Here is a 17156-nt window from a genome sequence, read left to right as displayed (position 1 = left end):
TGGGGTTTGGGTCGGTGGGTAGTGGGGCTGGGGTTTGGGTTGGTGGGTAGTGGGGCTGGGGGTTGGGTCGGTCGGTAGTGGGGCTAAGGTTTGGGTCGGTGGGTAATAGGGCCGGGGTTTGAGGCGGTGGGTAGTGGGGCTGGGGGTTGGGTCGGTGGGTAGTGGGGCTGTGGGTTGGGTCGGTGGGTAGTGGGGCTTTGGGTTGGGTCGGTGGGTAGTGGGGCTGGGGGGTTGGGTCAGTGGGTAGTGGGGCTGGAGTTTGGGTCGGTGGGTAGTGGGGCTGGGGGTTGGGTCGGTGGGTAGTGGGGCTGTGGGGTGGGTAGTGGGGCTTTGGGTTGGGTCGGTGGGTAGTGGGGCTGGGGGTTTGGGTCGGTGGGTAGTGGGGTTGGGGTTTGGGTCGGTGGGTAGTGGGTCTGGGGGTTGGGTCGGTGGGGCTGGGGTTTGGGCTGGTGGGTAGTGGGGATGGGGTTTGGGTCGGTGGGAAGTGGCGCTGGGGTTTGGGTCGGCGGGTCGTGGGGCTGGGGGTTGGGTCGGTGGGTAGTGGGGCTGGGGGTTGAGTCGGTGGGTAGTGGGGCTGGGGTTTGGGTCAGTGGGTAGTGGGGCTGGTGTTTAGGTCAGTGGGTAGTGGGGCTGGGGTTTGGGTCGGTGTGTAGTGGGGCTGGGGTTTGGGTCGGTTGGTAGTGGGGCTGGGGTTTGGGTTGGTGGGTAGTGGGGCTGGGGTTTGGGTCGGTGGGTGCTGGGGCTTGGGTCGGTGGGTAGTGGGGCTGGGTGTTGGGTCGGTGGGTAGTGGGGCTGGGGTTTGGGTCGGTGGGTAGTGGGGCTGGGGTTTGGGTCGGTGGGTAGTGGGGCTGGGGTTTGGGTCGGTGGGGTTTGGGGTAGTGGGGCTGGGGTTTGGGTCGGTGGGTAGTGGGGCTGGGATTTGGGTTGATGGGTAGTGGGGCTGGAGTTTGGGTCGGTGGGTAGTGGGGCTGGGGGTTGGGTCGGTGGGTAGTGGGGCTGTGGGTTGGGTCGGTGGGTAGTGGGGCTGTGGGTTGGGTCGGTGGGTAGTGGGGCTTTGGGTTGGGTCGGTGGGTAGTGGGGCTTTGGGTTGGGTCGGTGGGTAGTGGGGCTGGGAGGTTGGGTCGGTCGGTAGTGGGGCTGAGGTTTGGGTTGGTGGGTAATAGGGCTGTGGTTTGAGGCTGTGGGGTGGGTAGTGGGGCTTTGGGGTGGGGCTGGGGGGTTGGGTCGGTGGGTGCTGGGGCTTGGGTCGGTGGGTAGTGGGGCTGGGGGTTGGGTCGGTGGGTAGTGGGGCTGGGGGTTGGGTCGGTGGGTAGTGGGGTTGGGGTTTGGGTCGGTGGGTAGTAGGGCTGGGGTTTGGGTCGGTGGCTTGTGGGGCTGGTGGTTTGGCCAGTGGGTAGTGGGCTGGGGTTTGGGTCGGTGGGAAGTGGGGCTGGGGGTTGGGTCGGTGGGGCTGGGGGTTGGGCCGGTGGGTAGTGGGGCTGGGGTTTGGGTCGGTGGGAAGTGGGGCTGGGGTTTGGGTCGGTGGGAAGTGGCGCTGGGGTTTGGGTCGGTGGGTAGTGGGGCTGGGGTTTGGGTCGGTGGGTAGTGGGGCAGGGGTTTGGGTCGGTGGCTTGTGGGGCTGGGGGTTGCGTCGGTGGCTTGTGGGGTTGGGGGTTGGGTCGGTGGGTAGTGGGCTGGGGGTTGGGTCGGTGGCTTGTGGGGCTGGGGGTTGGGTCGGTGGCTTGTGGGGCTGGGGGTTGGGTCGGTGGGTAGTGGGGCTGGGGTTTGGGTCAGTGGGTAGTGGGGCTGGGGTTTGGGGTAGTGGGGCTGGGGTTTGGGTCGGTGGGTAGTGGGGCTGGGGTTTGGGCCGGTGGGTAGTGGGGCTGGGGTTTGGGTCGGTGGGTAGTGGGTTTGGGTCGGTGGGTTGTGGGCTGGAGGTTGGGTCAGTGGGTAGTGGGGCTGGGGGTTGGGTTGGTGGGTATTGGGGCTGGGGGCTGTGTCGGTGGGTAGTGGGCTGGGGTTTGGGTCAGTGGGTCGTGGGGCTGGGGTTTGGGTCGGTGGGTAGTGGGGCTGGGGTTTGGGTCGGTGGGTAGTGGGGCTGGGGTTTGGGTCGGTGGGTAGTGGGGCTGGGGTTTGGGTCGGTGGGTAGTGGGGCTGGGGTTTGGGTCGGTGGGGCTGGGGGTTGCGTCGGTGGCTTGTGGGGCTGGGGGTTGCGTCGGTGGCTTGTGGGGTTGGGGGTTGGGTTGGTGGGTAGTGGGCTGGGGGTTGGGTCGGTGGCTTGTGGGGCTGGGGGTTGGGTCGGTGGGTAGTGGGGCTGGGGGTTGGGTCGGTGGGTAGTGGGGCTGGGGTTTGGGTCGGTGGGTAGTGGGGCTGGGGTTTGGGGTAGTGGGGCTGGGGTTTGGGTCGGTGGGTAGTGGGGCTGGGTTTTGGGTCGGTGGGGCTGGGGTTTGGGTCGGTGGGTAGTGGGGCTGGGGTTTGGGTCGGTGGGTTGTGGGCTGGAGGTTGGGTCAGTGGGTATTGGGGCTGGGGCTTGGGTCGGTGGCTTGTGGGGCTGGGGGTTGGGTCGGTGGCTTGTGGGGCTGGGGGTTGGGACGGTGGGTATTGGGGCTTGGGGTTGTGTCGGTGCGTAGTGGGGCTGGGGTTTGGGTTGGTGGGTAGTGGGGCTGGGGGTTGGGTCGGTGGGTAGTGGGGCTGTGGGTAGCGGGGCTGGGGGTTGTATCGGTGGGTAGTGGGCTGGGGGTTGTGTCTGTGGGTAGTGGGGCTGGGGGTTGGGTCGGTGGGTAGTGGGGCTGGGGGTTGTGTTGGTGGGTAGTGGGGCTGGGGTTTGGGTCGGTGGGGCTGGGGGTTGGGTCGCTGGGTAGTGGGGCTGGGGGTTGGATCGCTAGGCAGTGGGGCTGGGGGTTGTGTTGGTGGGTAGTGGGGCTGGGGTTTGGGTTGGTGGGTAGTGGGGCTGGGGTTTGGGTCGGTGGGTAGTGGGGCTGGGGGTTGGGTCGGTGGGTAGTGGGGCTGGGGGTTGGGTCGGTGGGTAGTGGAGCTGGGGGTTGGGTCGCTGGGTAGTGGAGCTGGGGTTTGGGTCGGTGGGTAGTTGGGCTGGGGTTTGGGTCGGTGGGGCTGGGGGTTGGGTTGCTGGGTAGTGGGGCTCGGGGTTGGGTCGGTGGGTAATGGGGCTGGGGGTTGGGTCGGTGGGTAGTGGGGCTGGGGGTTTGGGTCGGTGGGTAGTGGGGCTGGGGGTTGGGTAGGTGGTAGTGGGGCTGGGGGTTGGGTAGTGGGGCTGTGGGTTGGGTCGGTGGGTAGTGGGGCTGGGGGTTGGGTTGCCGGGTAGTGGGGCTGGGGGTTGTGTCGGTGGGTACTGGGCTGGGGTTTGTGTCAGTGGGTAGTGGGGCTGGGGTTGGTTCAGTGGGTAGTGGGGCTGGGGGTTGTGTCGGTGGGTAGTGGGGCTGGGGTTTGGGTCGGTGGGTAGTGGGGCTGGGGGTTGTGTCGGTGGGTAGTGGGGCTGGGGTTTGGGTTGGTGGGTAGTGGGGCTGGGGTTTGGGTCGGTGGGTAGTGGGGCTGGGGGTTGTGTCGGTGGGTAGTGGGGCTGGGGTTTGGGTCGGTGGGTAGTGGGGCTGGGGGTTGTGTCGGTGGGTAGTGGGGCTGGGGTTTGGGTCGGTGGGTAGTGGGGCTGGGGGTTGTGTCGGTGGGTAGTGGGGCTGGGGTTTGTGTCGGTGGGTAGTGGGGCTGGGGTTTGGGTCGGTGGGTAGTGGGGCTGGGGGTTGTGTCGGTGGGTAGTGGGGCTGGGGGTTGGGTGCTGGCTGCTGGAATTCTGGCCGAATGCATTTCTGCTGCAATATAATTGGGTAGATTTTTCCTTTCCTGCAATTTGATTGGTTTTTTTTGTCAGGGCGGTGAAATTTGATAGGGGAGGGAAACCTTTGTACAATGTGATCCACAGGAATAATCAATTAGAGAAGTAAAGCACTAGGATGTAACCAATAAAGATAAAAAAAACCTCACACAGTTGCTTGTGGTAACGGATCTCAGACATTATGGGAATTGGCTTCATGTCTCCAAGCTATTTTGACCAGCAAGGTCGCAGCTTCGATCCCCAGTGGGTGCTGGGTCATCCAGCCTAGTCCCATCGTGCACAACAGTGGGTATGCTGCAATAAGTCTCATTGCGTTTGAGTTAATGGGGGGGGGCGGTGGAAATCAGGCAGGGTTCCTGTTCCTGATGCCATCCGTGATCCCAGCTGGTGAATGGATGTCAGGTAAGGACGGGATTGGACTTGGCAGTTGAATAGCCCCACAACACTTACTATCTGGGCTGAAACATCAGGAATGGGCACTTGGGCGCGGTACCAAGGACCGGTCAGTGCCCATGGATCTGTACCCCAGCATGAGTCAGCATCTTCAGGACTGGAGGAGAGAAAATTGGAGGGAATAAAAAGTTCCATATTAAATGTGAGGTTGGTAAAGTAGCCCATGCCCGAACCAACAATGAGAGATGCCATGCCTTTGTTGATGAATGATTACAGCTCCTGAGTGATAACTCAGCCTCTTTTTGTAGATGTATGCATGGCATGTCTTGCTGTTTTATCATCATATCCTGTTAGTGACAGTAAAAAGGTAAGTAAGGTTATAGGTTCCATTAGTTCTGCTGAAAGGCCATCGACCTGAAATGTTAGCTCTGTTTCTCTCTCTACAGATGCTGCCTGACCTGCTGAATATTTCCAGCATTTTTTGTTTTTTTACAAATATAAAGCGGTTGTTGCTGTATGAGATGCTGATTAGACTCCATTTGGAGCACTGTGTGTAGTTCTGGTACCCAGTCACCGGAAGAGGATTTTGCCCTTCAAAGGGGGTAAACAAAAAGGATTTCAGATACCAGGAATTTTCATTATGAAGAATGGTTAAGGAAGTTGAGTTTGTTATCTTTTCAAAAGAGAAAATTTTGAGATGATCTGGTTGAAATGTTCAAGATCTTGAAGGAAATTGAGAAAGTTAATGGAGGGGAATTGTTCCCTGTGGTGAACGATTCAAATCCCAGAGGACGGATTAATAAATGAAGAAGTTAGTAAGAAGGGAAGTGAGTGATCCAGTAGTGGAATATGTTACTAGGGTAGGACATGGAACCGAACAGTATGAAAGGGGTCAAGGGCAATGTTCCCCCTAATTTTTTTATTGGGTGTGCGGCCCCTTTAACGGGCTGCGCGGGATCAGCAGACATCAGTGCGACTGCGCAGCTTAGCGGGAAAATTGGTCAAGGGGCAATTAGATGAGTGCCTGGAGGGAGAAGGGATTGTGGGATATGGAGACTAGGTGGGGTTGAGGGATATTGTGGCAAAGTGGCTAGATGGGGTTGGGGATATGACGAGAAAGTGGGTAGATGGGGTTGAGGGATATTGTGACAAAGTGGCTAGATGGGGTTGGGGATATGACGAGAAGGTGGGTAGATGGGGTTGAGGGATATTGTGACAAAGTGGCTAGATGGGGTTGGGGATATGACGAGAAGGTGGGTAGATGGGGTTGAGGTATATGCTGAGTAGGTGAGCGGAGAGATATAGTGAAGGGCTGGGTAGGTGGGGTTGAGGGATATGGTGAGAAAGCGGGTTGGCAGGGTTGACCTGTGATAAAGCAGTGGGCTTGTTGGTTCTTTGTTCGGCAATTTTTTACAGTGTGTGTGTATATATCTATATATGTTTACCTTGTTTGTTTTCCTTTTATGGGCTGATTGGAATGAAGCACCAAAACTAAAGGTAGGCCTTTGTTTCAACGAATCCGTCCCAGTGATATCTGTAACTGCTGATGTTATTTCAGTCAGTTCTTGTTGAGTGAATTAGTTATTTACTTACTGGTGAACAAATTACCTCAGTTAGCGTCAGGACCCCTAACAGAGGGAGGGAATTCATTGTCTGGAGCGACTGCAGAAGGTTGCACATGTGTGCACACCATCTATGAATAGAATTGGTTTGAATATCACGGTTGTGTTGCGATACCGCGGCAAACGTGGGAGTCGAGACCAGAGTTAGTTAAACACAACTGCTTTAATCAACCTCATGGCAAAGAGGAACTGGAAAAGACCGCGCAACCACTTAAATACTCCCCAGACAGGAAGTGCTCCCGGCAGCCTGTCCCTGCGGGAAACAAGTTGCTGGAGTAGAGGGCCCCCGGCTGGGGGCGTCTGCTTAAACTGTCCGTGCCGCCGTGAGCGGATAATGTCCAGTGGTGGCGTGTCGCCACAGAGCTCCCCCCAGAACCCGCTTAGGAGGAGTGGACGAGTCGTGACGGTGGTCTAATGGTTCTGCCGGAGCGGCTCTGAGTGGTCGCCGGTCTAGTTGGTGGGGCCGGGCGGTTCGCCGCCGGCTGTGCTGGCTTGCTGGCGGGACGGCCTCTAGTTGGAGGTTGGGCCACGGGGACCTGTTCCCCTGGTTCTGTGTGTGCTGGTTTGAGCCGGTCGATGGAGACTGTGTCGACCCTGTCGCCGAGTCGCAGCTTGAAGACCTTGTCCCCGGTTTGTAGTACCTCGTAGGTCCGTCGTACGGGGGTCGCAGGGGTCCGCGGTGCGCGCCGTGTCGCACGAAGACGAAGCGTGCCTGCTGTAAGTTTGGCGGGACGTGAGGTGCGAGTTCGCCGTGTCGGTTGACCGGAAGTGGGGCGAACTGTTGAGCGGAAGAGAGAGAGTTGAGCCGCTGCTGTTCGGCCAACCAAAGCGTGGTAGCCTCCGGAAGGAATTCGCCTGGGACGCGCAGCGGTTGTCTGTAGACTAACTCCGCTGCCGAGGACTGGAGGTCTTCCTTGACCGCGGTGCGTAGGCCTAGTAGCACCCACGGTAGGCGGTCAGTCCAGGTACTGTCCTGCAGGCCGGCGCGGAGTGAGGCCTTGAGTGACCTGTGGAAGCGTTCACACAGCCCATTGGCCTGCGGGTGGTACGTCGTGGTTCGGTGGAGCGTCACCCCGAGGTTGCGTGCTGTGGCCGTCCAGAGTTCGGAGGTGAACTGGGCGCCTCTGTCGGAGGTTATGTTGGCTGGTACGCCGAACCTTGCGACCCAGGTGTTAACGAACGTCCTGGCGATGTCGGCTGTGGTGGTGGAGGGCAGTGGCACTGCCTCAGGCCAGCGTGTGTAGCGGTTGACCATCGTGAGGAGATAAGTTTGGCCTTGCGATGGCGGCAGAGGACCGACGTTGTCAACGTGTACGTGGTCGAAGCGGCGGCTGGGTACCTCGAAGTCTCCCAGGGGTGCTTTTGTGTGTAGCTGTACCTTAGCCCATTGGCAGGCGAGGCAGGAGGTGGCCCAAGTCCGAACATCTTTGCTGAGGCCGCGCCAGACGAAACGCTGGGAGAGGAGTTTGACGGATGCGCGGGCACCCGGATGGGAGAGCGCGTGCAGCGCGTCGAAGATGCGGCGGCGCCAGGTTGCAGGGACGACCGGCCTGGGTTGGCCGAGTGAGACGTCGCAAGTGACTGCCGTGGCTTCGGGCCCGTGCGCGACCTTGGCTAGGCGTAGCCCTGGCAGGCTGGTAGCCGCCGAGAGGAGGTCTGGGTCCGTGAGCTGGGCCGCTGCTAGTTGCGCGTAGTCGACCGCGAGGTGATTCGCGCAGATGGCGGGACGGGAAAGGCAGTCGGCGACAACGTTGTCTCTACCGGGGACGTGCTGGATGTCCGTAGTAAACTCGGACACGGCCGCGAGCTGGCGTTGCTGCCTAGCGGACCAGGGTTCGGTGTGCTTGGCCATCGCGTATGTGAGCGGCTTGTGGTCCACGTACGCGGTGAAGGGGTGGCTCTCCAGGAGGAACCTGAAATGGCGGACCGACAGGTGGAGCGCGAGAAGCTCGCGGTCGAAAGTAGAGTATTTGACCTCCGGGGGGCGCAGTTGGCGGCTGTAGAAGGCAAGTGGCTGCCACGCGCCATTGACCCACTGCTCGAACACGGCTCCGACCGCGTGGTCGGAGGCGTCGGTGGTGAGCGCGACCCGGGCATCGGCCCTCGGGTGCGCGAGCAGGGTGGCGTCGGCGAGCGCATTTTTGGTGGCGTCGAAGGCGGCTGACGTGTCAGTGGTGCAGGCTACAGCCATCTTGCCGGATTTACCTCGGAGGGAGTCGTATAGGGGCTTCATGAGGGCTGCCGCGCTGGGGATGAACCTGTTGTAGAAGTTCACCATCCCGAGGAACTCCTGGAGGCCCTTAATGGTGTTGGGGCGGGGAATTGCTGGACGGCCTGCACCTTGTTGGGCAGGGGGACGGCCCCAGCAGGGGTGATGTGGTGACCGAGAAAATCGATCTCGGTTAGGCCGAATTGGCACTTTGCCGGGCTGAGGATGAGCCCGTGTTGGGCTAGGCGCCCGAACAGGATGCGAATGTGTTCGAGGTGTTCCTGTTGGGAGGAGCTGGCAACGAGAATGTCGTCTAGATAGACGAATAGGAAGTTCAGGTCCCGGAGGACTGAGTCCATAAGGCGCTGGAAAGCTTGGGCTGCATTCTTGAGGCCGAAGGGCATCCTCAGGAACTCGAACAGGGCGAATGGGGTGATGACGGCCGTTTTGGGAATGTCCGCGGGGTATACGGGGGCTTGGTGGTAACCGCGCACCAGGTCGACCTTGGAAAAGACGGTTCGTCCGGCCAGTCGGGCCGAGAAGTCCTGGATGTGCGGCACCGGGTATCGGTCGGGGGTGGTGGCGTCGTTGAGGCGGCGGTAGTCCCCGCAAGGGCGCCAGCCTCCGCCGGGCTTGGGGGCGATGTGGAGGGGCGAGGCCCAAGGGCTGCTGGAGCGGCGGATGATGCCGAGTTGTTCCATGGTGGTGAACTCGACCCGCGCGATTTCCAGCTTGGCCGGGTTGAGTCTGCGGGCGTGGGCAGAAACCGGGGGGCCGGTGGTGGGGATATACTGCTCCACACCGTGTTTGGCGGCTTTGGCCGAAAAGGTCGGGTTAGTGAGGGCGGGAAACTCGGCTAGAAGGGCCGAGTAGTCGTCCGTGGCTCTGGCGAGGCAGTAGGTCGTCAGGCCGGCCGAACGGGCCAGGGTAAATGCGCCAGGGATGGGGGCCATAGTGTTGATGTCGACGAGGCGGTGCCTCGGAATGTCGACAAGGAGGCCGTGGGCGCGTAGGAAGTCGGCGCCGATGAGTGGGCCGAGGACCCTGGCTGTGAGGAACTCCCAGCGGTGGCGGCGGCCTGCGAGGTCGAGCGTGACCATGCGGGTGCCATATGTGCGGATGTCAGAGCCATTGGCTGCGGCCAGCGTGATACCCCGTGCGCCGCGTTGGATTTCGAGGGCGGGGGTGATGCTGTGCTGGGCCCCTGTGTCGCACAGAAATCGGCGGTTGGTGCTGTCGTCGGTGACGTACAGTAGTGGCCCCTTTTGCCCCGCGGCCATCGTGGGGGCCGGTGCGGGGGGGGGGGGTTTGAAAGTGCACGGTGGCGTGCAGCGTTAGGCCCTAGTGCCAAAACGGGTGTGGTAGTAGCAGTGACCCGGAGTGGCAGGGCGGTCGGGCCTAGTGGGCCGGGAAGACTGCGTGGTCGTTGCCGTGAGGTCGGGCGCGACGTCGCGGGCGGACTGCGCAGAGAGCAGCCAGTCGGCCTTTTCGGCTATCTCATTCAGGTCCGTAGAGCCAGATTCCACAATGAGCGGGCGGATGCTGGCGGGGAGCTGCCGAATGAAAAGCGTGCGAAAGAGGGCGCCGGTGTTTTTGTCGTCTGAGAGGGACAGGATGTGGGAGAGCAGATCTGACGGTGAAGCATCACCAAGGCCGGGGAGGTCGAGGAGTTGGCAGTTGCGCTGGTAAGAGGACGTTTGAAATTTTTTAAGGAGCGCAGCCTTCAGCTGTTCGTATTTGCCTTCCGCTGGTGGCTCCTGCAGCGCTGCCCAAACCTTGGGGACTGTGGCGTAGGTGAGAGAGGCGACGAGGTTCGTACTTCGTGGCGTCGACTGTAATGTGTTTCAGCCGGAATCTGGACTCGGCTTGAACAAACCAGGCTTCGGCCAGGTTCTCCCAAAAGTCTGGTAGTTTAACCGTGACTGCGTTTGTATCCGCCATGCTAGCTTAGGATTCGTCCTGAGCGTCGGGGCCACCAGTGTTGAGACACCGCGGGAAACGTGGGAGTCGAGACCAGAGTTAGTTAAACACAACTGCTTTAATCAACCTCATGGCAAAGAGGAACTGGAAAAGACCGCGCAACCACTTAAATACTCCCCAGACAGGAAGTGCTCCCGGCAGCCTGTCCCTGCGGGAAACAAGTTGCTGGAGTAGAGGGCCCCCGGCTGGGGGCGTCTACTTAAACTGTCCGTGCCGCCGTGAGCAGATTATGTCCAGTGGTGGCGTGTCGCCACAGTTGAATGTCTTGCTGACACTCACTGTCTCGGCTTACATGTGAAGAATGACTACACGGACAAGCTACCAGAAATCGGCTGATGTCTGTGTACCTGTACCCCAGCAAGAGGTCTCCTCAGGAGAAGGGGGCAGCAAATTGGCCACAAAAAAATAGTGGGGTAGAGTTTCTGCTTTGGACACAATCAGCTATTTCGGCGCAAATTGCACCCATTTTGAACATTTTTTCCCCCCCGCGTTTTCGCTCAAACTCATTTGCATATCACCTAACAATCTGCCACGAACCAGTGCAATTGGGCAGAGTTTTAAAGTGTAATTAAAAAAAAATTGCTTTAAAAATATTCCTTGATATGTTTAAGAGTGGTAACTTGGTGAAGTTTGATTAATATAACTGAAAATGGGTTTAACATAAAAAATAAGCATTTAAAATCAGTATCAATCCACCATCTGTGAGTAACCCGATTTTAAATGACTGAAAATGACTCTTAAAAAAATATACAGAACTGTTTTCTACTTAGATTGGGGTACAGTAGTCAGTTCCTTAATAAATTAAAAAAAAAATCATTCGAAACCTTTCAAAACGTACCTATTAGTGTCCTTGCGCCCAAAAGATTCGGCTTAATTTTTGGAGCCTTCTTGAAGGCCTGCAAACGAGCACAATTAACGGAAACTCCCCGTGGTGATTAATTCACCCTGGGGGGCATGGCCAGTTTTGTGGCTTCTAGCACGATGTTTTTAAAATTAGCGCAAACGATCATGGAAACTCGAGTTGCGCTGGACGCAATTTGCGCTTAAACTTCCGCAATCTTTTGCGCCGGTTACGTAACTATCTGGCGAATTGCGCCAAGAAAACCAGCGCAATCGAGCAGAAGCTCCAGGCCAGCAACTTTGCACGAACGTCAAGGGAAGAATAATGAGCTCCCCAGTTTCCTTTACAATTGAATATCAAAGTCACATCTAGTCTTTTGAAATTACATAAGAACATAACAAATAGGAGCAGGAGTAGGCCATTTGGCCCGTCAAGCCTGCTCCGCCATTCAATAAGATCCACTTTCCCACCGTATCTCCATATCCCTTGATTCCCTTTGTGTCCAAAAACCTATTGATCTCTGTCTTGAATATACTCAACGACTGAGCCTCCACAGCCCTCTGGGGTAGAGAATTCCAAAGATTCACAACCCTCTGAGTGAAGAAATTTCTCCTCCTATCGGTCCTAAATGGCCGACGCTTTATTCTGAGACTGCGACCCCTAGTTCTAGACTCCTCAGCCAGGGGAAACATCCTTCCAGCATCTACCCTGTCAAGCCCCTTAATAATTTTATACGTTTCAATAAAATCACCTCTCATTCTTCTAAACTCTAAGGAATATAGACCTAGTCTACTCAATCTCTCCTCAGAGGACAATCCCCCCAACCCAGGAATCAGTCTAGGATTGAAAACTGAAGATGAAAGAGGAAGGGAGGTCAAGGGAAGGAGTACTTGGCTAGTAGCATCTATTTTGGGGGTCAGGCAACCCTGGATTGGCTCCCAGGCTGCAACCAATGGAGGCATTCCAGAATTCAGGTAGTTCCTTCTGTCAGTGATGGCACTAGAGTGGTTTCAAGAGACGAGGAGTAGTTGTGCAGCAAGGCCTCTATTGAAGGAATAAGTTTGATTTTTTTTATATTGAGGAATAGTTTTATAAATTAGTGAATATCCCAAGGCATTGGTCACGACAAGCTGATGATATTGCTGTTTCACAATGACTGGTGCATTATACTACAATGTGTTATTCTGCTGCTAAGGTGAAGCTGTGTTTAAGCTGGCCTCCCCTTTTTAGGACACAGTCTGCTGTAAACACGGAGGTAAATTAGAGGTAAAAACACTGCTGTAAATACGAGTTAGCTGCTTGTAAATTTCAGGCAGCTGCTCAATGACTGCTTGGCCTAGAAATTCAGTATAGCCACATTTGGGGCGCTACAGCATGGCGTTCGCTAACTTTTGCGCCCGGCGCAACTTAGCGCCACCTTCGCCGATATTCAGTTGCATTGCCCCAAGAGGCTGCTGCTGCGCTAAAGCAGGCGATGCGCGACTATCATTAGGCGCTAAGCTGGCGATCCGGGGCGCAAACACCGAAGGCGGGCGCAGCGCGGGTGCGGCGAGTTGCTCATTGAGGCCAGACAGTCAGGCGCCGGTCAGCACTTAAAGGGGGAGGGTGGAATTGCTTGGCTGCCACGCCCTGCACACTGCAGCCCTAAGGCAAGGCCTGAACACTGCTTCTGGAACAGCTCCACGCCCAGGAGAATGGAGAAGGCCAGGGAGAGAGCGCAGCGCTTCGGCGAGGGTGACCTGAGGCTGCTGGTTGGCGCAGTGGACCGCAGGCGCCATATCCTCTTCCCTGAGGGTGGCAGGAGGCCGCTGCCCGCCGAATATCGGAAAGCATGGAGGGATGTGGCAAACAGGGTCACGTCCAGCAGCGTGGTTGGCAGGACACCAACCCAGTGCCGGAAAAAATTCAACGACCTCACTCGGATTGTCAGGGTGAGTACCCTTTCCAGTATCCTCCTCATCCCTGCATGTGCACCTCACTTTATGGCCAAACTGGTCTGAAAGCCCTAATGGCCAGCCTTCATCCAGCAGCTATGGGACTGTCATGAAAAGCACTTGCGCAATCAGGACGTTAGACACGGTCAGGGCTATTCGACCATGGGAGGCAGTGCGGGCAAGATCAGGGCTTGACACTGTACTTAGAGGCGGTCCTTTCTCTTGCAGGCCAAGCTGGCGCATAACAGAAGACAGCAGCGACAGACCGGGGGTGGCCGTCCTGACCTGAAACAGCTGAGCGACCTTGAGCAGCGAGTGGAGCGGATCATGGCAGGCCGGCTGAGTGGCCCCGTCGCCACTGGAGATGCTGACCCTGTTCTGGGCACCAATGGTAAGGTCATCACCTTTTTGACCTCTCCCTTTCCACTTGCGCCTCACGCCAGCATCCTTTGCCACTATCGAACCAATGCAGTGCACAGCAGCACTCATGTCTCCCTCGCTGCCACCCTGTCCTCACTCTAAAGCAACTCTTGTGCCTCCCTGCTTTCAGATGGTGACTCGCCAGGTGAGGAGGCGGCCCCTCAAGCTGGCACTGTGTCCGAGTCAGACATGGAGGAGGAGGAAGAGGAAGCCAGCCCATCAGGGACACCCTCAGCCGAGGCAGCCCATGGCCATGATGGTGACACGTCTTCCCTGGAGGGGAGCAGGGGGGAAGGGTCGGAGGATAGTGAAGCTCCGGGGACCAACGGGCTGCAGCAACGCGGGAGGGGTGGGGAAGCTCGGTGGCCTTCTCCCCGGAGGGTGAGTACAGTTCCAGTCCTGCTACGGTGAGCGCAGAGGAGGTGCGGCTCCTAGCGGAAATGGGCGCCCAGGCTGAGCGCAGGCACACTGAGCTCATGGCTGCAGTGGCAAGGATGCCTGACTCCATAGAGTCACTGGCAAGGAGTGTGCAGGAATTCGGGGCAGCACAGGCCAGGAGTCTGCAACAATTCAGTGCAGCACAGGCCAGGAGTCTGCAACAATTCAGTGCAGCACAGGCCAGGCGTCTGCAGGACATCGCGGCAACACAGGCTAGGAGTCAGCAGGACTTCGCTGCTTCACAGGCGGCTTCTAGCCAAGTGCTCAGGCGTGCCGTGCATTCACTGGCTGCTGTCATGCAGACACAGACCAGGGCCACACGGGCACTAACTGCTGCCACACTCGCTGGATCGGCCAGGCATCGCCGGGGCACTCGCTGTGCCGCAGCAGCCCAGCAGTCTGTGCCTCAGCAGATTGCTGCGCATGCTGCAGTGCTGGCCCATGCGCGTGCCAATGTCTCAGCCGACCAGGGAGTGCCTGTGATCTGTCAGGTTGGCAGCATTCCTGCAGCCAACACTGTCACTCCTCCATTGCAGCTGCCACCAGCTGTTGGACAGACTGCTGCCGCCCAAGCAGAGTTGGAGCAGTCAGCAGCCGGCCCCTCCAGGCCCAGAGCTGGTCCAGGCCGACCCCCAAGGGCATCTGCCGTCTCACCATCTGACCCTCAGCAGCCTTCCCCCAGCCTTGCTGCAGCCACTGGGGTCCCATTGAGGAGGAGCTGCAGGGCGGGTAGGGGCCAGTCACGGAAGCGAAACGGATCACCCTCACAGGGGAAAAAGTAGAAGGTGTGGCCAAATGTTTTGTTTTACTTATAAAAGCCGAGACTGGTGTATTTGTTTCATATATAAAAGCCGAGACTGGTGTATGTGTTTCATATTTAAAGGCCGAGACTGGTATATTTGTTTTACTTGTAAAGGCCGAGACTGGTGTATTTGTGTTTTTGGGGGGGGTTTCTCTCCATTAGTTTGTCATGTGGGAAGGGCACAGAGGTATCATAGTAAAAAAAATTCTTAAATCGCACTGTCCATGCTTTCTTTTGGAAGTCCTGGTTGCCCTGCTCGGCTGAGGGCTTGTGGAGTGGCTACATTCATCTTCTGCCATTGGCACAAGCCATTCCCTGAGAGGGGGCCTAGAACCGACTTGCAATAAGCCGCCGACGGGCGGCCCTTGCACTTTCTGCTTCCCTCCTGTGCTGGTCCTCCTCCTCCTCCTCTGGTGGTCCTCCAATGTCTGCTGGCAGTGGCTGAATCCTGCGGATAGCCAGGTTGTGCAGCATGCAGCACATGACAACGAAATGGGAGACTCGCTCAGGCGAGTACTGTAGGGCTCCCCCGGAACGATCCAGACAGCTGAACCGTTGCTTCAGCATGCCGATTGTTTGCTCAATGATGTTCCTGGTTGCTTGATGGCTCTCATTGTATCCCTCTTCAGCAGGGGTGCTGGGTGCACGGAGCGGGGTCATCAGCCAGGTGCACAAAGGATAGCTTTTGTCCCCGAGAAGCCATCTTCGTGGGTGAGGCTGGGCCTCGAAAATGTCTGCCACAGAAGTCTGGCGCAGGATGAAGGCATCGTGGCTGCTGCCTGGAAAGCGGGCATTGACAGCTAGGATGAGCTGCCTGTGGTCACACACCAACTGCACGTTGAGCGAATGGTAGCCCTTCCGGTTGCGGTAATCCTCGGCATTCTCTAGAGGTGCCCGCAAAGCCACATGCGTGCAGTCAATGGCGCCCTGCACCATGGGGAAGCCCGCTAATGCTGCAAAGCCCATTGCACGCTGTTGCTGCTTGTCAACGGTCATGGGGAAGGAGATGAACTGACATCTCCTTCTGAAAAGGGCATTGGTCACCTGGCGGATGCAGCAATGTACCGCAAACTGGGAGATGTTGGAAATGTCCCCAGTAGCGGATTGGAAGGAGCTGGTGGCATAGAAGTTGAGAGCCACCGTCACCTTCACTGCCACCGACAGAGATGTCCTGCTCCTCAGCTGTGGCTGCAGATCTCAGTGACCACCGCCCTTCTGAATCGCAGCCTCCGAACACACTGCTCCTCAGACATGTTCAGATATGAGAACAGCTGGCGGTATACCCTGGGTGGGTAAGGCCTCCTTTGCCGACGCCTGTTGCCCCTTCTCCGTCTGGCCATGACTGGCACTCTCTCACGGCGTCTGAGCCCTTTGAATGCAATGGAGAAGCCCAACGTTTCCACCCATTGCAGCCCCCATTTATATGTTTCCAATCAATGCTATGACTCTGAAGTTAAAGACAAGTGCAAAGCTGTGGCCTGAAGCCACAAGTACCTGTGCGAGTGTTGAACCAAGCCAGAAAGCTCTCTACCTTTGTCTCTCTCCAAAGATCTGTCTCTCACAAAGAAGGAGTGGTGCAAAATGGCTGCCATTTATACTGCAGGAGGAGTCCCCTTTTAATTAGCGCCCCGCAGCAACTGGGAACCGTTCCCCTCTACCAGTCGCTAGGGGCGCCAGGCGCACAATAGGCTGGCGCCACTGAATTTCTGGTTTGGGGCGCACAAAGGGCGTTGCACCATGAAATGACGTCAGGATCTGCGCGCGCAGCTGAGCGCGCACAAAGGTTTTGCGCCGCCGCTAAATCTTAACTGAAGTTCGCGAGAGGCGCAGATCGCGCTGCGCCTGGGCGCTAGCCGCTTAGCACGCCACTTCTTCTCCTCCTAAGGCGCTAGCGGCTGGTGCAAACAACTGAATTTCTAGGCCCTTATCTTTTATTTAAAAAAATCAATTCTTTTGCATCTGCAACCAGACTTTCCTATCTTGAAGAAAGAAAGACTTACATTTATATAGCGTCTTTCACAACCTCAGGACGTCCCAAAGCGCTTTACAGCCAATGAAGTACTTTTGAAGTGTAGTCACTATTGTTATGTAGGAAGCACGGAAATGCTCCCACACCAATGTGACAATGACCAGATTACCTGTTTTTAGTGATGTTGGTTGAGGGATAAATATTGGCCAGGAAACCGGGGATAACACCCCTGCTCTTCTTGAAATAATGCCATGGGATCTTTTACGCCCTCGGGGCCTCGGTTTAACGTTTCATCCGAAAGATGGCAACTCCGACAGTGTAGCACTATCTCAGTACTTCCCTGGGGGGTCAGCCTAAATTTTTGTACTCAAGTCTCTGGAGTGGGACTTGAAGCCCCAACCTTCTGACTCAAGCGAGAGTGCTACCACTGAGCCACAGCTGACACGGCTTAACATGGGATGTACCAGCAATGTTAGCATTTCTAGCGTGTTTCTCAAAAATTATTTTCCACGTTCTCCCGCTTATAAACTGTGTCTCCAGTGGTTACGGCCACGATATCCTCCATGATTGTAGCACCCCCTCCCCCGCCCGGACACCGGACAGTCCTGTGAATAAAAGCACCATTTGGCGTAGTACTGAGCCATGCAGACCAGAGGTCCCAACTTCAGTCTCTGTTCTGTGCTGCGCTAGCTGACCTCAATGAAAGTAGTAGCGAGGGTGCTGCA

General features: G+C 57.3%; 1 protein-coding gene across 2 annotated transcripts in view; it reads left to right on the top strand.

Annotated features, from left to right (window-relative positions):
* Positions 1-17156, top strand: part of LOC147081524 (transmembrane protein 237-like) — a 90704-nt gene that overhangs the window by 33951 nt on the left and 39597 nt on the right. For both annotated transcript variants that reach the window (XM_085980782.1, XM_085980783.1), the window contains exon 3: positions 5700-5713. In XM_085980782.1, the coding sequence (XP_085836908.1) occupies positions 5700-5713 (14 nt within the window). The remainder of the gene's footprint in view (positions 1-5699; positions 5714-17156) is intronic.

Source organism: Somniosus microcephalus, unplaced genomic scaffold (genome assembly GCF_052327205.1).
Source record: "Somniosus microcephalus isolate GS21.2 unplaced genomic scaffold, FLI_Smic_1.0 scaffold539, whole genome shotgun sequence".
NCBI lineage: Eukaryota > Metazoa > Chordata > Chondrichthyes > Squaliformes > Somniosidae > Somniosus > Somniosus microcephalus.
This window is presented reverse-complemented; position numbering and strand designations above follow the sequence as displayed.